A 19,817-nucleotide genomic window follows, 5' to 3' on the forward strand; every position below is an offset into this window, starting at 1 on the left:
CGTGTATGTTCTCCTTCGGTCCAAACGAGAAACAGGCGGCGGCGGCAGCAGCAGCAGCAGCAGCAGCAGCTCTGAGCTCCAACATCTCACATGGGTGTGTCCTAATCCTGAAATTCGACTCCCCTCGATCCTGCTCCGGTCACCCCGACATTGGTTCAATTTTAAAGGTATGTTTGTTTTAATTTGACTTTCTTCGAGCATATTTTGGCATGTTGGCAGCAACACAACAACATTGAAGTATAACAGCTAAATTTCTCTTTAAATTAGCCCTTTACGTGTATTCAAGGAGCCGGGTTAGCTCTTTGACGGCAGCCATTTTGGACCACCATGTTTTTAATTAGCCCAAAATAGATATAAAATAAATGTATTGTTTCTATCGAGACAAGTGATGCAGTGCCCTATAATGGTGCTTTTTCCATGACACAGCACTACTTGGCTCGGCACAGCTCGACTCTGTATTGTTTGTTTGTTTTTTTGTTGTTTTTTTCCATTAGTGATAGTACCTGGTACTTTTGTAGTACCTGGTATGTACTAGAAAGGTTCCAAGCTAAAAATGTGACATCAACAGACTGCTGGCCACTGATTGGTCAGAGAGTGTCGTCACTGGAAGAGTCATGATTGTGACAATCAAACTGAACAATGCAGAATTAGTTGTAGATCAGTTAAAAAGACTGTTTTTATCTCCAACATTTAGCAAGGAAAGGTCTAAAATCTCAATATTTAACTGGCGAGTAATGCTGTGACATAACCTTACTAATACATTTCCTCTCCTAAGACTATTTCAAAATAAAAGTCTGGCTGTGTTTCACTCGTTTAATGCTATTAATGTGAAGGTGTGAAACTGTTGCTCTGATTGTGTCATCACAACTGGTAATATCACAACTCGAGCTGAGCAAGAGTACGCGTTGAGGCCACTTGTGAGAGGATGTCGCAGGCCAGATAAAACTGGATTGTGGGCCAGATCCGGCCCCAGGCCCTTACAGATGTCAATAATGAAGAGTGAGCTGAATTTGCCTAATTTCCTTGGACTCAAAACAATAGCTTGAAGACTCTAGTGAAACATGTTTTGTCACTTTTAAAGTCATTTCTTAATTAGTAATAATACAATATTTCAATGTAAAGTTCAGAAAGTGGAGATCCACCATCATAACAGCAGTCCACCATAAGGTGCAAGTGCACCTGGCTTAGGAGATGGCACTTGAGTACAGGAGCTTCTCTGACAAAAAAAAATAATATAAAACAGAAATCTAAATCAAAACAATAGTTAACCCACTCACACATTGTGAAAAAAACTGCTCCCATTAGTAGTAAAAGACACATCCCTCTGGCCATAATTGAAACCTCGTGATGAGCATGACTCATTCAGGCTCAATTCTCCAGCGGAAAGAAGCGTCACACATCATGTGACTGAAGGGTTATCGTCGCTTGGTTATCTCTCTTTTCCACATGAGTAATGTTTAAATTACATAACTGCCTTGACCCAAGATCAATGACCACATTAGAGCGACAATCTAAAGCCAGGAAAATATAACAATGGAATATTTCCTAACAATTATGAATGAGAGTTTATGGATCCACAGTGTTGCCTTTGTTTCATGATGCCACAATTTGTTGTCTTTTTTTCAGCCAACTCCATACCGGCATCACAAAGAAGACAGAAGATGAGTTTAAAGAAGCAAGAAAAGACTGAGTCAACCATTTGTGAGGTATTTCAGCTCAAGCACAAAACCATAAACACAAGTGAAATAAGATATCAGCTTCATCCTGTCTGTGATACAGAAGCTGATGGATGATTCAACAGTTGCCCAGAAATGCTGAGACTGGACAAACAGCCTTCAAGTAATCAGTAATCAATTGGTACAGAATAAGACAACCCAATAACAGCCCCATACTGTACTGTTTTTAACTTCGTAATCCTTCATTCATACTCTTGAGAAATCAGCAAGAACTGGCAAGAAGACTGGAAAGTGTAACGCAACATTAAGCATGCACAACAAAAACATGGGCAAATGAAGAAATTAACATCACGTGCACCCTGATGGCGGAACTCTCCAGACACAAGGATGTTGACAGTATGACCTCTGCTCTGCTGAGTCCACTCAGTTACCCACAGTCTCGATGCACTCCATCATTTAACAAGATTAACCACTTTTAACTTTAAAAATCCATATCCATAAATAATTATGCTAAACAATTATGAGATATTGCCTTGTTTTCTTTTTAAAACCAGTGAGACTTTGGTACTTTTACATTTCTCAGACATGATATTTTGTTGTACAGATGCTGACAACAGGAAAACGATCAGGTATCGCTGCTAACTGACCTCACAAGACTAACTTACTTATGCAGTAGTGGTCACTGAGGTGTTAAGAAATAGATGAATACATTTAAAGGTGGACCAAAAATGGGTTGTGATTATCCAATAGAGTGTGTGATTGGAATTTCTTACTTTAATATGTACAAATATAATTTTAATAACCGCACAACCTCACAACTTCACCAGTAAAATCTAATCATTTCGTAAATGCATCATAACGTACAAATTCCATCCAAATCCAGCATTGACAGTCTGACAGTCTGAGGGACAAACGTGGCCAAAGACATAACCTTCACCTTAATGTGACTATCTTAGTATTTGTTATCACAACCATTCAAGGTGGGATACAACGCATAAGAGCCATAGGCTGGAGGTGGGGCATAAGGGTTCATGGCTGGTGGGTTTTGTAGGAAGTCGCTTCCTCCTGGCATGCCTGGGTTTCCAAATGCATTAAATCCATAGGGAGAATATTCCGGTGGTTGTGGCTGTTCACCCCCTGGTAAAGAAGGCAGGATGATTATGGGGAACTTAATCTCAGGGTCCGAAGCGTACTTAACATCCAGATACACCTGTAGTGAAAGCAGAACAAAAAAAAAAAACAGTGTCACAAGCTTTGCTGCTCCAAAAATGTGCACATTATGGAACATATTTTGGCAAAGAGATTGAAAACACACCCTGAGTCTGTACTCTACTTTGAGGATGCTGCAGTTCAAGATAGACACTTGTGTAGTGGGAGGGATCGTGATGATCCTGGTGACCGACTGACTGGTAGAACGTGGAATGGCTTCGCCCACCTCTTTCAGGATGTCCTTGGTTTCGACCCTCCTCTTTCCCTTCGCAAAGTAGCTCTTCTTCTGATACACGCAGTACTTGGGGTTAATGTCACGAGAGGATTTGTTCTGAATGAAGGCCACAACCGTGATGCCTTCACCTGGAAAACAGAGGAAAGCACTTTAACCTCTCTACACACAATAATCCAATGAGTGTAGGACTTTCACCTCACTATACCATAAGTATGCTGATATGAATGAATAATCATCTTAAAATTAAAGAAAATATCGTTTGGTTTTCTTAGCTTTACAATAAATTCAATTCAATTTCAAATCAATTTTATTTTTATAGCGCCAAAATCACAACATACATTATCTCAAGGCTCTGTATCTGGATCCTGCAACCCGCAGGGAGGGTATAAAGCGTTTATTCGGCCGCTATTTTGTGCTGCTGTGCTTCTACAGCCACCTCAGTGCACACCCACTCCACTAACTCCCAAGAATGAAATTCTCTTCTCTCTATAATATTGTAAAGGTTTCTGCCTGACTATGTACAGTGCCTTGTGATAATGTATGTTGTGATTTGGTTCTCTAATAATAACAGAATAGAATAGAATTCAATGTAGGCAGCTTGTGCAGACTTTTCAGAGAAGGGAGTCACAGCTGCTGTATTTATGACACCTTTTTACGACTTTTTCTGCACACAACAACAACCCTCTAGTCAAGAGAGTGTGAGGCCCTAGTGATAGGAGGCACAGAGTAGAACAATGAACACAAACATGGGGGGGAAGCGGAAAGTTAAGACACATGTTGCTGCATATATGTTACAAAGACACTCTTAGGATCAATTCCCATATCAGTTTATCCTCTGCCACAGCTGAAAACAGGAGGGACTTATATTTATTCTTATTTATCACCTTCCTGTCTGATTCTATTACTGTTTATAGTATCTGAATTCCGTTGTGACATAATGACACAATGACAATAAACCTCGCTCCTTCTTTGATTACAAGTGTAAACTAGGACATGATCCAACTGGTTTTTACTGTGTCCCACTAATAAGACAGTGATGATCTGATTAAATACCTTGTTTGAATCCAGTTTGTGGAATATTCACATCCATTCCCACCGCTCCTGATGCAAAGAGCTTCAGTTTCTTATCAATGATATTGTGCTGTGGAGTCTGACAGAGAAGAAATTATACAAACATTTTTAGTGTTTCTTCTACACTTAAAACACATTGGACATGGATTATAGGGCTTGTGTCTGACTTGTGGGACGTTGTTTACCATTAGTGCTGGGTCACTGATTGAGTTTCCTCTGTGGAAGACGGTGAAGTGAGCCTTCGCTTTGCTGTCAATTCTCATGGGCCTGCTCAGGTTTGCCTCCAGCGAATACACGATCTTCCCATGTGAGGCTTTAAAAGAGGACGGCAGCTCTCTGCAACAGCCCAGACGAGTGAAGTTAGTGCTGTACACCAGCCGTGAAAAGGTCATTAAATATAAATCAAAGCAAAAGCCACGGCGTTTAAATGATGTGTTATTTTTCTTTTATCTGACCTAGTATAGCAGGTCATATACAGTAAATATCCAGCGTCAGCAGGTCAGCATACAAGCCTAACATTTAAGTATTTGTACTCAATTTGTTCAATTTAATTCATACATTTTTATTTTACGTTGATGGACAGTTACGCACTTTTTTGTGAAGCTTAACCGTTCAAATATGACATATGTATATGTAATAACCACATGCATGTGTTGAAAGATAGTTCAGAAACAAAGTGAACAATGTACACTATATACCTGTTATATACACAATAACTTACTGTGCTGGAATCTGAAAGGTGAATGGATAGACATGCCAGCCGTGCACAACCGCATTATTGCCTGAAAAACAATAAATAAATAAAGCACAGTGACATAATTATATGTAAGGTTTGCAAATCAAAAGTCAGTCATTTTGTTAATGGACGGTTTGCACTGCAGCCGTTTTGACACATTTTTTAGCAGGAAAAGCAAACAAACAGAGAACCAACATTTACTGCAAAACCGAGGAAGCTCAATGGAACTCAAAGCAATTGTTCTTCGATTAATTACACATGTGATTTTCCTGCCATTGCTGTGAAATAGCAGAAGTGGAAAGTTGATGATCAAGCTTCTTATGAATGTTCTCTTTATGCAGATCAACAAAATAAAATGTATTTATATAACACTTTTCTAATCTTTAAGACCACTCAAAGCTGCTTTAAAGGACACTACACATGTATACGCAGATATTAACCTATTTATCATACATTTTCTTAAACTGAAATTTTTAAATTAAAATCGATAAAGCATATTTCATTCCTTTATTTTATATATCTCATTTAACCTTCGCTATATTAACACAGTCATTTACAGTTAAAGAAATAAAGTTTGCATACAAATGTATATAAGAGGATATTCAGATGTGATGTTTATTAAATATTCTATCACTACCAAAAACAAAATAGCCATAACTTACACTCCCAGATAATTAGAGCTGAAACAAAGCTTTTTTCATGACTAAACAAGATTCTGATCGTTTTAAATATGAATATTTTCTCAATTTCTTTGCTCCAGATAACAAAGAAATCATTAATAGCTGAATCATTTCCAGGTTTGACAAAGACTGATCGACGTTTTCAGACATTTTTATGGACCAAACGATTACTCGATTATTCGAAAAAATAATGGACAGATTACATAACCTCTGTGAATGAGATGAGTGTTGCACTTACCGTGGCTCTCTGGAATGATGAACTGCTTGATGCTGAAGTACTTTTCTTTGTTATGGAATGTCACAGAATTTTTCCCATAGTTTTCAGTCCACTTCACTTCTGCTTTTCCCTTCATCTTCACAGTGATTGACTGTATTTTGCCGTCGCTCTCCATCTCTAAGGTGACTTGACCCGTGAGGCGGTCGCCGCTCGTGAAAAAGTCCTCTTTGTTGATGGGATTATATCCCACTGTAAAAGTCTTCACATTACCAGCCATGATGGTGGTGTTTGCTGTGTGTAGTGGCTACTCAAAGCAAGAGCTTTACGAGAGTGAAGTGAAGACAGAGGTTTTAACTCTGCGTTCAGATAAACTTGGTTAATAATTAAACCACCAAGACTTCCAAGAAAATCTCGCTTGGTTTGATTCAGACTGGCAGATGATAAAAACAATAATTCATGACTGTGTGGAACAAAAACTGGGGGTAAATTGAGTATAGCACACATGGTCATGTGAGTAAACACAGCGTTTAAACAACAGTGTTTCTGTTTTTGATAAGTGCGTGTGCTACTACTATCATTACATAGGTGTGTCCAACACGTTACACAGTGATCATGAGGGCTAAAGTTCAAGGTATTTTTGCTATTAATATCTCTATATAGTGCACACGATAAGTGCACCATCAATGTACCCTTATGAGCACTTTAATGCCAAGTTATACATATTTTTTACTGAAATGTATGTAGGATTAAACCATCTGTTAGTCATATTTCTTTATATTAAAGCATACTACATTCCATATGTATAAAAATGTGATGTGAGAGCATAAACAGCCATTATTACTTATTAATTATCTGACTGATTTGACACAAGTATGTGTTTTCTGCCTTTACAGCTCTATCCTAGGTGTTTCCTTGATGACCTATATGTTACAATTGTATACCTTTTGGATATTTTGGAATTTCTCAGAATTTAGACAAATAATGACTGAAAATGTGTGTAGTCGTGAGACACTTGTATAGCACTTACTGTCTGAGGTGTAGCGTGTATTAGAGCTGCAACGAACGATTATTTTCATAATGGATTAATCTGTCTGTATTTTCCCGATTCATCGAGTAATCGTTTGGTCCATAAGATGTCAGAAAACGTTAAAAAATGTTGATCAGTGTTTGTCAAACCTGGAAATTATGATGTTCTCGAATGTCTTATTTTGTCCACAAACCAAAATGTTTGTTTTGAATGATTTCTTTGTTATCTGGAGCAAAGAAACTAGAAAATATTCACATTTAAGAAGCGGAAACAATCAGAAAAATTGTATTAATCATGAAAAAAAGCTTCAAACCTATCAATCGAGTTTCAGCTCTAGCGTGTATGTGTGTGTTTGTTCCTGTCATAAACACTGACCTTGTCAGGTCTAGTTGTCCTCATGGAGACCAAAACCTGGCCCTTAGTTTAAGGGCTAAGATTTGAATTGTGGTTATGGTTAAGGTTAGAGTGAGACAATAAATGTTCATGGTTACTTATTTGCAACAGAGCCACAGCTGTCAGTACATAGTCGAGGTGTGTTTTACAGCAGCTCAACACACCTTGACAAATAAATAATAAATTAAAAACACACACACAAAAAACCATTATACCATTTTCTTTTATTCTAAAAATAACATTCTCATAAAACTGTACGGTTGGATAGAATTGTAAAATCGCTGACATTCATCATCTGACAGAAAGGCCTACACTCTTGCTGGAGAGTCTGGACAAGTTCACTCTTGGGTAAACCAGCGTTCCAATCACAGGTTACAAATTGTTTCCGTCAAATCACCTTCAGCTGTGACAGACTCTCTGCTGCTGAGGCTAAAATAAACACCATACAGGGTTTTTTCTGGGCTCATTCTACTTGATGATGAGAGAGTAAGTTTAAATGGCATAAACACAACATGGGAATGGCAGATTTTACATTTACGCCGTCTATTTACCAAGATTTTGGTATATTGGGAGTCATTATGTTCCAGTTAACAGGGTGTAAAGAGGCGTAATGACTAGCATCCAACACTGAATTGGCATTTTTGGTAAGAGAGCACACAAGAAAAGTAAAAATTTAGTTGAGAAAATAACCCAAAAACTACCATATAACCTTATTATTACTATTATTATTGTTGTTATCATAATAATAACACCCACTTCAGTAGGCAACATGAATATAACAGGCACTGAGGTTACACACGAGCTCCCCGGCTACAGTGGCTGTCAAGGTGTTAGTGAGGACTAAATTAATATATTAGGAAAACGTGTGATAAACACTTGAGTATATAATGTTAATCAATACAACTTCATGCCGTTAATGTGTTTCTCAGTCTTTAAAAATATATGTAAACATGTTTAGTATGACTGACATTGAACTGTTATGGATTTATCAGTCAAACTCAAGGTGACGCCAGGTGTGTTCCTACATGTGCCACAGTTCCCACCCATGGCTAATAAAACTCTGAAAATAATAATACTGCATTCTACACACAAACTTAACTGCACCTTGTTACAAGAAGCTGCTACATACAAATACATGGGAGTGTTAAAAAACTATTTCATGCTCTTTCACCATAAAGAATTGATTTTTAAGTCCATGGATGGTTAAAAAGAAAAAAAATAAGACTCAGAATTGCACTTAACAGACTAATAACCAGTGGTGCCCAACCTTTTTTTTCTTGAAGCCACAGGTGAACACACCAAAAGCATAAAGTGAATAAATTCAAACGTTTGTATGCAAAAAAAATATACAGCAGTTGTAGGTTTTTGTTACAATGGATAAAAAACTCCCATAATATCAAAAACCAAGGTAACTCTTGAGATATTGCCTCGTTTTCTTTGAGTCTTTGGTACTTCAGGTTGGGAAACACGGTCTTAAACAAGGTTGTTCTACCTACAATCGACCGATTAATCGATTATGAAAACAATCGTTAGTTGCGGCCTTTGAAAGGAGCAAAATGAGATGGTATAAAAGCCAACCATGTGACATTACAATCAGGCTTCATCATCATCATCATCTTGTCCTTACTGTGCCACAACCTTTTTTTATGTAGTCAGACAGAGAGAAATATTAGTAAATAACTTCTCTTAACACAATTTACACACAAAGTATGTGAGAACAGTTGAGATTGTAACACACACTAACAACAGTATATTCTATATTCTAGGATGGTATGTAAAGTCCATGTTAGGAGGACCAAGATAATTCAGATTCATGACGTCTTAAACTCTTAAAAAAAAGGGAAAGGAAGAAATCTTTTCACCTTAAAATATAGTTGTGTTTTTGCATCACAGAACACATTACATCATAAGGTCATTGATTACAGAGATGCAAAGCTCCCCCTTGTGGCAAGATAAAATCAATCCTAGTACATACTACATCACTTTTCACATCAATAAATGCTCTTGATTAAGTACTAATAACATTCAAATTGTAACATACGTTTGCCTTTAGGCTACGAGTGACCCTTTAACATCACTAATAATGAACACAAATGGCAGTGTGACGATTTAAGGCGGTTTCCACACATTTACATTTCAGCCATGATATTTCTGGTCATAACAAGTCTTACAAGTACACACGTATAATTTCAAAAGATAATATAAAAAACACATTCATTGACTAAGATGCACTGTAACTGTTGACTGCAGTGGCGGCTCATCAGTAGGGGGCGCTAGGGCACATGTAAAGTTGCTAAGAAGTGTTGTACTTCCTTTATCTTTGGGCTTAAGAGATACTGTACAAGCTTATACTGTAGGTCGCAGATTTTCAGCACCCAAAATAACTTATTTTTTAAGTTGCTTTAGACACGGAAGTTGCTGAGAGAAAGGGAGAAGGAGAAATTTGGTGTGATGTACCAGTTGGTACATCGTTAAATTGCATCTGAAAAATGCCTTTTCACGCACTGTGCCCCCCACAAAAATATCTCCCAAGCTGCTACTGGTCAACTCATAACAATCAGTGCATAAAAAGTTGGTAAAACCCATTGAATACATGGGGGAAATGTAGGATGCACAGACATGCAAAACAAAAATAGTACACTTGTGGGAAGAACAAGAAATGCATACATGAAAGAAAACAGTATATTTTTTAGGACAAAGACTGTAAAAAAAATGGGGCAAAAGTTATCCCTGATATGGGAAATCTGATACAAAAAACCCTGAGGAAAAACTGAATTAAAAAGGCCATAAGTGAGAGAGTACAGTATGTCGGCATTTCCTCGTTTACATCTGAAGCAACTCCAGACGTTTTTGTAAATGTACTCACGAATAAACTGGGGGTTCTTCAGTGTAAACAGGAGTGTCGCACAGAATGATGGGAAACATGACTGTGAGGTCCCTGGAGCCGCAAACACTGAGGCTCACCTGCAGGACACACAAGGAGACAATCAAACAATCACCCACCTTTGTTTACGAATGAATTGTGTGTGCACCTTAAAGCAATCTTCCAGCAAAACACAAATATTGTTTTCATGTGTTGAGTCAGTCAGCTAATAGGTAAGGTAAAAAGGGGCGTTGGAAAAATGCAAATGAGGAAAAAACCTCTCTTTAGGAATTAACAAATGAGATCTTACTGGAGAGTAACACCAGAGACTAGAAGTAGACCAAGGTACCTGACAAACAAAATACAGCCAAGTAAAAACTCCACGATTTCAGCCAAACAATCTGCTTGTTAATTAGTTTTTCAAGTGCTCACCTAAGACTATACAGTATGAATATAAAGAATGAATGTAGTCTTCTCGTTGCAAAACTAACTCCCGTTGTGAAGCCTATTGGACGATCCAGCTGTCAAATCACATGGTGTCTACTCATATGTGCCCAAGGATGGATCACAGAACAGGCCTAGTGGCCCAAGGACTCACGGGGGGGCCTTGAAGCCCAAGCCTCTGCGCTACTATCCCGATATCTTTGCTACCATGTTATCAGTGGCTCATAATCTGTCCCACTATGTGCCGTTCTTTAAAGTCTATTTTTCTTTAAAAAACATAATCTAAAAACCTTACATCATGTGTTTTTGAAGAAGACCTGCAACTGGTGACTGACTAGTGACTTAACTTCTTTGCAAAGTATTTACTGAGGTTATAAATCAAGTGCAATGTCGGCTTGTTTTCTGGCAGACTTCAAACTGACCCTCCATGAATAACTGCTCCTGCCTCTCTACATCCCCAGGCTTCAACTTTCAAACCAGAATACTACATTCCAGGGTTCCCACACCTTGGTTGACATCAAATTTGAGGGTTCTTCAAGGACTTTCCAGTACCAATTCCCTCAAATTCAAGGACCGAATGTGACGAGACAGTTTAAGATGGGAGGGCAGCTTTGCCCATGGCATTCACTTTTTTTAACTTCTTTCTTGCACAAAATTCAAGCACTTTCAAAGACCCATGTCTATTTCAGGTGATTTTGAAGGGCCTTGAGTATATTTTTTTCAAATTCACAAACTCTCAAGGATTTCAAGGACACGTGGGAAACCTGACTTTCATTTTTAAATACAGTCTGTCAGCGTAAATTCTTCCTACTAAATCCTCCCTGATGTGTTAAAAATATAATCCAAGCCTGCAAAAGTCCCAAAAAAAACAGCAATTCATCAGCAAGAAGAAGAAGAAGAGTGAGAAGGATAAGCAGTTTTGGACGGTACCAACCTCAATCCAATAACTCAAAACAAGGATGCTGCAGTTGGAGATGGTGAGCGCTGCGGACGAGGGAATAGTGAGCATGATGTCAGTCTGCACATAGCAGGTCCTGGCACCGATGGGCTGATCCGTATCTGACACCAAGGTCTTGGCGTACATCCTTCTGTTGAGCTTGTTGTGGGTGTAGTAATCGTGCTTCTGAATCAGCTTCACCTTCGGAGTAGCTGTTCGAGATGATTCATTGCTGAAGTTGCATGTTATCTTCACAATTTCACCTGAAGGAGGAACAGACACAGTGTATGGATATGGTTATTACTGGGAGTGTACCGACATATACAGTATATATATATATATATATATATACACACATATATGTATAGATATACACACATATATATATATATATATATACACACATATATATATATATATATATATATATATATATATATATATATATAGTATATAGTTTCTTTGTTCCATGTTACAAAGAAATCTTTAAAAGTGAATCATTTTGAAAACATCATCATTTCTGGGTTTGAGAAGCACAGCTTTGGAGAAGGTTTGCGCTCTCTGAGTGTTTCCATCTGGTAAGTTGTGTTTCTGCCCTTGTTTGTGAGCAGCATAACTGAAAATGTTAAGAATGGTTTTTGATGAAGTTATCTGGGGATGTAGGTTGTGAGTGAAGAAGGAAATGGTCCGGATTTTTTGTGGTGATCTTCTGGATTCATGTTGTGGGGAAACTGAGCAGCCATGGCAGTAATTTGCTCTCTCTAAGTGCCTTCAATTATCTTTGACACAGTAGGATGGCTGGATGGATGGTCTAATGGATGGATGGATGATACAGTACCAGGAACAAAGGCTTTCTTCTCTATGGTGACCGTCATGGCGATGGGAGGCGAGGCACACCACAGGCAGCACAGTGTCATTTGATTGGTGCCTGAGAGAGGAGCCTTAATGAATACAAAAACAAACAAACATTAGTGATGGAGGTGCGGTGGAAACCAACACGTTTATTTGACAAATAAATGCATACCAACACATGCACTAATAGACATTATTTCAACATCGACCATAGACCTCCACTACCAGTTCCAATCATTTTTTTATTGGTTTACTGTTATATTTATTATATATAATTGTTATAATGGGCCACACAGTTGCTGTAGTGGTTAACACTCTGGCCTTTGATGCAAGAAGACCCAGGTTTGCGATGCAGTCGGGACTTCTGCACAGAGTTTGGTTGGGTTTTCTTCAAGTTCTCTGGTCCAAAAACATGCAGATTTGAGGATGAGGCAAATTGGACACTCTAAATTGCCCTTGACTCATGTGGAGGATAAAATGGTAGAGGATGGATTGATGGATGGATGGATAACTGAAATAAACTCTTCTCCACTTAAAAATAAATAGGTAGTACGAGTAGTATTAGTGTTGTGAAGATTTTGATTATCAAGTGAGATGACCAAAGATGGGAGTTTCTGGAGTGTGGAGATGTTTGGTTTGTGCCTAGGAATGTAAGTTGCTAATTAAAAGAAGGCCAAATAATTACTTACCCTGAGGTCTGGCTGGTTGGTATTGTAGTGGTGTACAAAGTTCAGCTTTGTCTCAAAGTCCTTGGCCAAATGCCAGGATCTGCTGATGCTCACCGTCATGCTATACGATATATTTCCATGGATCCCCGTGAAAGATGACGGAAAGTCTCTGCATTGATAGAAAGCAATCAGAAAAAACAAACAAAGACAAGATGAAGTGAGCTGTTGTTGTTGCTGTCTTTACTCTTCCATCCAAAAGAGGGAAGAAAAAAAAGATCAATCAAGCTCAGAGGAATCTCATGCCAACAACAGAGACCGAGACGGAGAAATGACGTCAGTTATCTGAAGTGTCTTTCACAGTATCAGAAACAATGATCTCTTTTTCTGAATATGACCATAGAGCCATGGCTTTCAAACTGTAGTCTGGATGTCTGGGTGTTTTGTGACAGTGGATGGAGGGTGGGGCAGTTCCAGCGACACGACTCTGCTCGGCTTGGTTTGTTATTGTTTTCCCATTACTATTATTATTATCTCCTCAACATGGTTTAGACACAGACACAAACTAGTGACATGAGAAGCAGTTGTTTTTGATGTAACCGAATCATTAGAATTAATTTAAAAGACCACTTTAGCACTTCCTGCACTGAACTGAAATACGACTGAACGGTTCACGATCGCCGAGTGTGCTGTCACTAAATACACCAGGCTCCTCTGTTAAATATTGCGATTTTAGACCATTTCCTTTGCTAAATGTTAGGGATTAACGCATGTCTTCGGGATTTTTAAGTCTTTATAACTGATCTACAGTTCGGCATTGTTCCAGTGACGACACTCTGACCAATCAGCGGCCGGCAGTCTGTCTACGTCACATTTTTAATATCGACTCAGCTCGCTTGGAACCTGGAGCCAGAGCAGGTACTGATGCAAAAGAAGAAGAAGAAAGTGTATCTTCCCGTTCCACGAGAATTGTGGCTTTTGATCATTTGTTTTTGGGATTTGTAAGAGTGTTTCATGATGGTTTGCACTTCCAGGCCACCGTAGCGGGGTCATTGTGCACACCAAGAAAGTAAGAAACAAAGAAAGAGGTTATAATACACACCCATGAGGTAGCTGACATGTAAATGGATACATATGTTTGCCAGGCTGAAGTTTCATGTCCCCACCAACAGCTGTGAGGGGAAAGACAAGACTTTAATGAACAATGATTGATTGTTAAACAATCACTGTCTTCAGTGTGTGCACACACACACACACACACATACCAGCGTTTCCTTGCACGATGGCGCTCTTCAGATTGAAGAACTCCAATTTTGCAGTGAAGTGTCTCCTGCTTCTCCTCCTCCTCTTCCCCCCGCCTCCCCCGGTGGACCAGTGGACGTGTGCCTTGCCTGTCGCAGTCATGGTGATCGAGCTGATCTTCGTGGGCTTCGCGAGCTCGAAGGAGATGTGTCCCGTGAGGACGTCCCCGCTGGTGACAGTGTTCTCCGCGTTCAGGGCGTTGAAGTTGATGTTGAAATTCTTGAAAGTCGAGCTGAACATCGTTGCGAAGGAGCGTGGACGTTCTAATAAAGAAAAAAAAGTACAAATCTGAGCCTCGGTTTTCCACCAAACTGCGCGTGTGTGGACAGTCGCACTTTTTACCAAACAAAACAACAGTTGGAACAGTCTGCGCATGTGCACAATATGCGGGAGGAGCAGCCATTGGGCGTAGCCATACAAACACACACACACAAACAAACATACATGTGCTGCAGCCAGGGGGCGTGGCCACATGTTCTGGAGTTCTGAAGAAAGACATTAAATAATAATAATAAAGTTTTCAGTTTTGTAATTAGGTTTTAAATTGCTGTATAATTTGTATAATATGTCAAATAGATTTCAGGATGTGTTTACAAGGAATAAATCAAAGCCATGGCATTTAAATTATGAGTTATTTCAGTTTTATCTAATTATGATAAAATATTTTTTTTTTTTTAAAAACAACCCCAAAAGGATAAGATTAAAACTGCCTCTGAAACCAATGTTTTCCCTTAAACAAATGCTATATAAAGTACCTTAAAGGGATACTTGAGTAAAAGTACCTTACCAAAGGTATATTACCAGAAAATTAATTTTGTAGAAGTTGAAGTCACTTTTTATAATATTTATGAAGCAATAGTCTTAAAGTGTATGACATTAACTGTACTTAAGCGGTAGAAAATGGATGGAGGGATGGAAAATGTACTTAAATTTTAGAGGTAAAATATTTTAAAAAAGTGAGGATTTGATTTTTATTTTTTATTTGGTAGTAACGAGTAACAAAGATGTAGTAAAAGAGTGCAGTCAATGTAAATGTGTTAATTCTAATTCATAAATTCTTAACTATCTTGATGGATAATCGCGCACTTTGTTAAGATAATATTGTTATCCTTGCATTTTCAAATTCACTGTTTTACAAAAAACAGGAAAAGAATAATAGTAAAACATATTTTTTGATTAAGATGTCAAATTATAGTTATTATTTGCAATCCTGAGCAGAAAACATTTGTTTTAGTGTTTTAAATTTAGGTGAACGTGAACATTTTTGTTGATTGCGGAACATTTTTTGTCACAATGAAGGCAGGAAAATTCAACACTTTCAGTGAGAATCTATGCATTTTAAACATGTAATTGTCCAACCACTAGATGGCACTAAATACTTAATTATGACGCTCACAGTGCATTGTGCAGAATACACAAACCATACGTGTGTTTTTGCAGACATCATGAAATAATTGATGTTATAAACCCAAATGTCACATAATCATCAATGTCTGTCACACAACTGAACTGCTCCTTGAATAAAGCTGCACAAGTGGTTTGAACACTCTTTGGCAGGTTCATGACACACATGCAGCCATAAAAGGCCAATAATGCCTCATTAAAACTGACAGAATTAAAAACTCCATGGTCCAAGTTAACATCACATCACTACATATCCTTTCATTAGTCCTGTCCTGACCTGCCGCCATTCAAATTATTATTTATTTTCAGATTTTATGGAGTGCGTCCATTAAACCACTTCCCCATCCACCCGCATGACTTCTTAATGAACCAGCAAGAGTTATCCCTAACCTTAAACATAACCATTGAATGCCTAACCCTATCCTTAACCTACAGTAACCACAATTCCATACTTTGTCCTAAACCTAATCAGTTCCTCAGAAATGAGGTTCTGCCTCATTCGGATCAGGATCTGGTCTCCATAAGGACTACAGGTCCTGAAAAAGTTAGTTTTATGCCAAAGAAAACCCTGACTCCATCACTCATCCATCTCGTTATCTCAGAGATATTCAAGCACCAGTCATGACGTCGCCCATAAGAATTTGAACTTCTATTTTGAAGCCTCTACAGTCATTTGCAACCAGATGTTCAGATGTATCACCTGCCTATTGGACGATGCCAGTCATCAATCAAACTCATGTGTTATTTCACAAAAATGACATCATGTTCTATTGGAGAAGAGCTGAAACTAGAGATTGAGAATTTTTTTTTTTCTGTTTTAATAAATCAAGTGGGAAAATAATCCTGGGACTTCCATTCAAACTTATTTTTTGCAACTACCTCAGTCGCTCCTCGTGACTATTCAGTGTATACTCATTTTGTGGTTGGATTCAAAAGGGATGCAGAGTACGACATCCATTTCTAGCATACTGTCATACTATGGCAGAGGTCTCAAACCCACGGCCTGAGGGCCCCCCAATCAATTTAATTTTATTTATAGATTTCATTTTGCATCATAAATACATTTTTATTGTAAACTATCTCTCATTCCATATCGAAACAAACCAAACAGGGGTTTATTTTGGGCTATAAAATATCATCACAAATATCGTTATTGTGATAGGCTCCCCTCCTGACCAGACTAGACTCTATAGCCCCTTTTTTACCTATTGTCGTTGGCTTTTCACGACAAAATAGTACCTACGCAATGTGCACGGCTGCATGACACTGCCACGACTTCCTTTTACACGCGGCACATCAAACGAGTGACTAGTGACTTGTAAAGCAGTTTTTTTCAGTGTAACTGAATCATTAGAACCAGTTCATTAAAACTATTTGTTCAGTACTTCCTCCATGACCGGAGCACAGACTCGGTTTATCAGCAGTGCTGTCGCTAAATACGCCAGACTCCTCTCCTCTAGACATTTCCTCACGTTTTTAGGATTGTTAAGTCTTTTTAACTGATCTACAGTTCAGCATTGTTCGGCTTGATTCTTGTGTCGGACGTCTCTTCCTGTGACGGCACTCTGACCAATCAGTGGCCGGCAGTCTGGCGACGTCACGCATAGTATCGTCTCGGCTCGCTTGGAACCTCGCCAGAGCAGGTACTAAAAAAAGCAGCGCTGTGCCGTGCCGTGCCGAGGCAACACTACATAAGTTATTTATCATATTCTGGGCCCGTTTCTTCCCTCCAGGTTGAACTTGTTTGACTCTATCCCAAATATATACAGTACATACGGTATATAACAGCCCTCAATTGTTTGCTGATGATGTGCAACATGTTTCCTGTCACCCTTTGTGTACACCTATTCATTTTTCACGTAAAAATCACCACATTATAAACATACCATCCATGTGCGAGAAGGGAGTAGACGGTGGACAGTAAGTCAGACCCAAATCCAAAGTGAAGTGAAAGAACCCAGAGGATTAGCTGGTGTTATTGATCCGTAGTTTCTACACACACACCGCCTCTCTCCTATAGTTAATCCACAGGGTCAGCTCTAATGACATTGAGGAGCTCCTCTGGCAGTCTGCACTGCTGCCATTTGCAATTTAGATGGTAGGAAAGTAGAGGAGGAGGAGGAGGAGGTGGTACTGGAGGGATGAACAAAGAGAAATCATAGAGACAGATGATGGAAGAGAAGAGTTCACACAGTTAATGTACTGTACCTGGCGGTGTCTCGATGTCTGCGCTGCGATTTGTTTTGTAGAACAACTCGGAGGCAGTTTAATCTGACAATGAGATTTGAGATTCTTTATTGTCATTCAACACATGAAATATAACTAATTTAGAATGGAAAAAAATCATGCATGTCTCCACAATGTGTTGTCGGAATAAAACATGCCTGACAATATGCAGTGGGAAAATTGCCTAATTTTCATGTAAAGAGGTTTCCAATTGTCATATCACATTTATACAAATATTGTTTTTTATTCTTCTCTTTTGGAAAAATGAATAACCTCCTAATTTCAAGATGCTTTTCATCAAATTACAGAAATGTTTGTCATTGGAAGACTTAAAGACTTATGGCAGCCACTGTTTTGCCATCTTGAGGGCTTGTTGGTTTGATTTGTTGGTGATTTATGTATAAATTATTTATTATAGGCATTCTGGATTAACATGAATATACATGATTAAAAAGAAAGGCCAAAAAAACCCCCACAACATATCTTTTGTTGAGCGTTGAGAGGAGAGGTGGGGGTTAACTGAGTCAGATTTGTGCAGTACTGTACCTTTCTTTTCTCCAGCCAAAAGAATTCCTGCGGCAAAACAGGAAGCTGCAGAGGGAACAGTTGGCAACTCTAATCTTGTGTAGATCCTCTGATAGCTTTCTTCTCCACAAACAATGCTGGTCAGGGCTGTGGAGGGCTGTTGAAAGAACTGAGATTCTGTCTGTCTGTTTGTCTCTCTGTCTGATCAACAACAGGACAAGATTGTGTTCAGTCACATTTCTACTCACTATTCTCTTTATGATGTAGCCCGTTATAATACACATACTCTCAGTTTGTCTTCCTAAATCACACTGTGAACACCCAGTGAAGGCTTGATCTCCACAGAGATCACAACTCTGCAGTTATCTGTTTTAATTCAGCAACAATCCCGTACCTGTTATAGCCCAACGAACACAATTCAAGCAGTGGGTGAGAGATCTGTTTGGAGTTTACCGCACAATGAGGTCAGAGTGAAAGAATCCTGTTTTAGTAGTCTGTCACAGTTCGCCCACTCTGTGGTCAGACTTTAAAAGCTAACACTCCCACCATGATGTCATTGCCACAGGGCCGATACTACAGCTCATGAGTCAGCAACACAGTCTCGTAACGTAGACTCCCACAGACTCAGGGTTAATGTCGTTGACGAAACCTAAAATGTGCGAAAAAACGACCATTTTTTACCAGCAAACACGAGACGTTACGTGAATAAAAATAAAGTCGATATGAAAAAAACTATGACGAAAATCTACTGACACTTTTGTAAATGAATAAAAACTAAAAAAGAGAGCCATCCATTTTTTACCGCTTTATCCTCCACAGGAGGGTGCTGTGCCAATCTCAGACGACAGAGGGCGATAGGCGGGGTAAACCCTGGACAGTTCGCCAGTCCATCACAGGGCAACATATAGAGACAAACAGCCATTCACTCTCACCTATGGTCAGTTTAGGGTGTCTAATTGACCAAATCCCAATATTGCATGTTTTTGGACTGTGGGAGGAAGCTGGAGAACCAGGAGAAAACCCCACACACGGGGAGAACACGCAAACTCCATGCAGAAAGGCCCTTGTTCCAACCAGGGCTCGAACCCGGGTCGTCTTGCGGGTCGAGTGCTTACCACTATACCAACCCTGGACAGAGTGCTCACCACCACACCAACCGTGTGGCCCAAGAAGAGATCCAATCAGACCAATCTTGAGGTACAGAGGTTGGATCGATCTACCTGGATGTCAAAACGGAGGAGGACACATGAAAGCAGCAGAAATTACAGTGAAGAAAGATATGAACAAAGACAAAACCCTTTGTAAACCATGCGGAGCCAAACTCAACCTGAAACTGATTATTGATGAGACTCAGT

General features: G+C 39.0%; 3 protein-coding genes across 3 annotated transcripts in view; 1 reads left to right on the forward strand and 2 right to left on the reverse strand.

Moving 5' to 3' along the window:
- The first annotated feature begins 40 nt into the window (after nucleotides 1-40).
- The window catches only part of ssbp2b (single stranded DNA binding protein 2b), a 94,223-nt gene continuing 74,446 nt past the window's right edge, over nucleotides 41-19,817 (forward strand). Inside the window, exons 1-2 of the mRNA XM_058636216.1 lie at nucleotides 41-167; nucleotides 1,627-1,706. The gene's annotated coding sequence lies outside the window, so the exon portion shown is untranslated. The remainder of the gene's footprint in view (nucleotides 168-1,626; nucleotides 1,707-19,817) is intronic.
- On the reverse strand, nucleotides 2,629-6,101 carry LOC131463851 (arrestin domain-containing protein 3-like). The gene is made up of 6 exons (XM_058635905.1): nucleotides 5,846-6,101; nucleotides 4,913-4,973; nucleotides 4,377-4,527; nucleotides 4,174-4,270; nucleotides 2,992-3,248; nucleotides 2,629-2,886 (listed from the first exon to the last, which is right to left on the reverse strand). Exons 1-6 carry the CDS (start codon nucleotides 6,099-6,101, stop codon nucleotides 2,629-2,631), a joined length of 1,080 nt encoding a protein of 359 aa, XP_058491888.1.
- Nucleotides 8,255-14,669, reverse strand: LOC131463994 (arrestin domain-containing protein 3-like). The gene is made up of 6 exons (XM_058636217.1): nucleotides 14,271-14,669; nucleotides 14,108-14,177; nucleotides 13,030-13,177; nucleotides 12,327-12,429; nucleotides 11,486-11,751; nucleotides 8,255-10,208 (listed from the first exon to the last, which is right to left on the reverse strand). The coding sequence occupies exons 1-6, from the start codon at nucleotides 14,545-14,547 to the stop codon at nucleotides 10,107-10,109; spliced, it is 966 nt and encodes a 321-aa protein (XP_058492200.1). The 5' UTR covers nucleotides 14,548-14,669; the 3' UTR covers nucleotides 8,255-10,106.

The sequence above is a fragment of the Solea solea genome, chromosome 8 (assembly GCF_958295425.1).
Source record: "Solea solea chromosome 8, fSolSol10.1, whole genome shotgun sequence".
NCBI lineage: Eukaryota > Metazoa > Chordata > Actinopteri > Pleuronectiformes > Soleidae > Solea > Solea solea.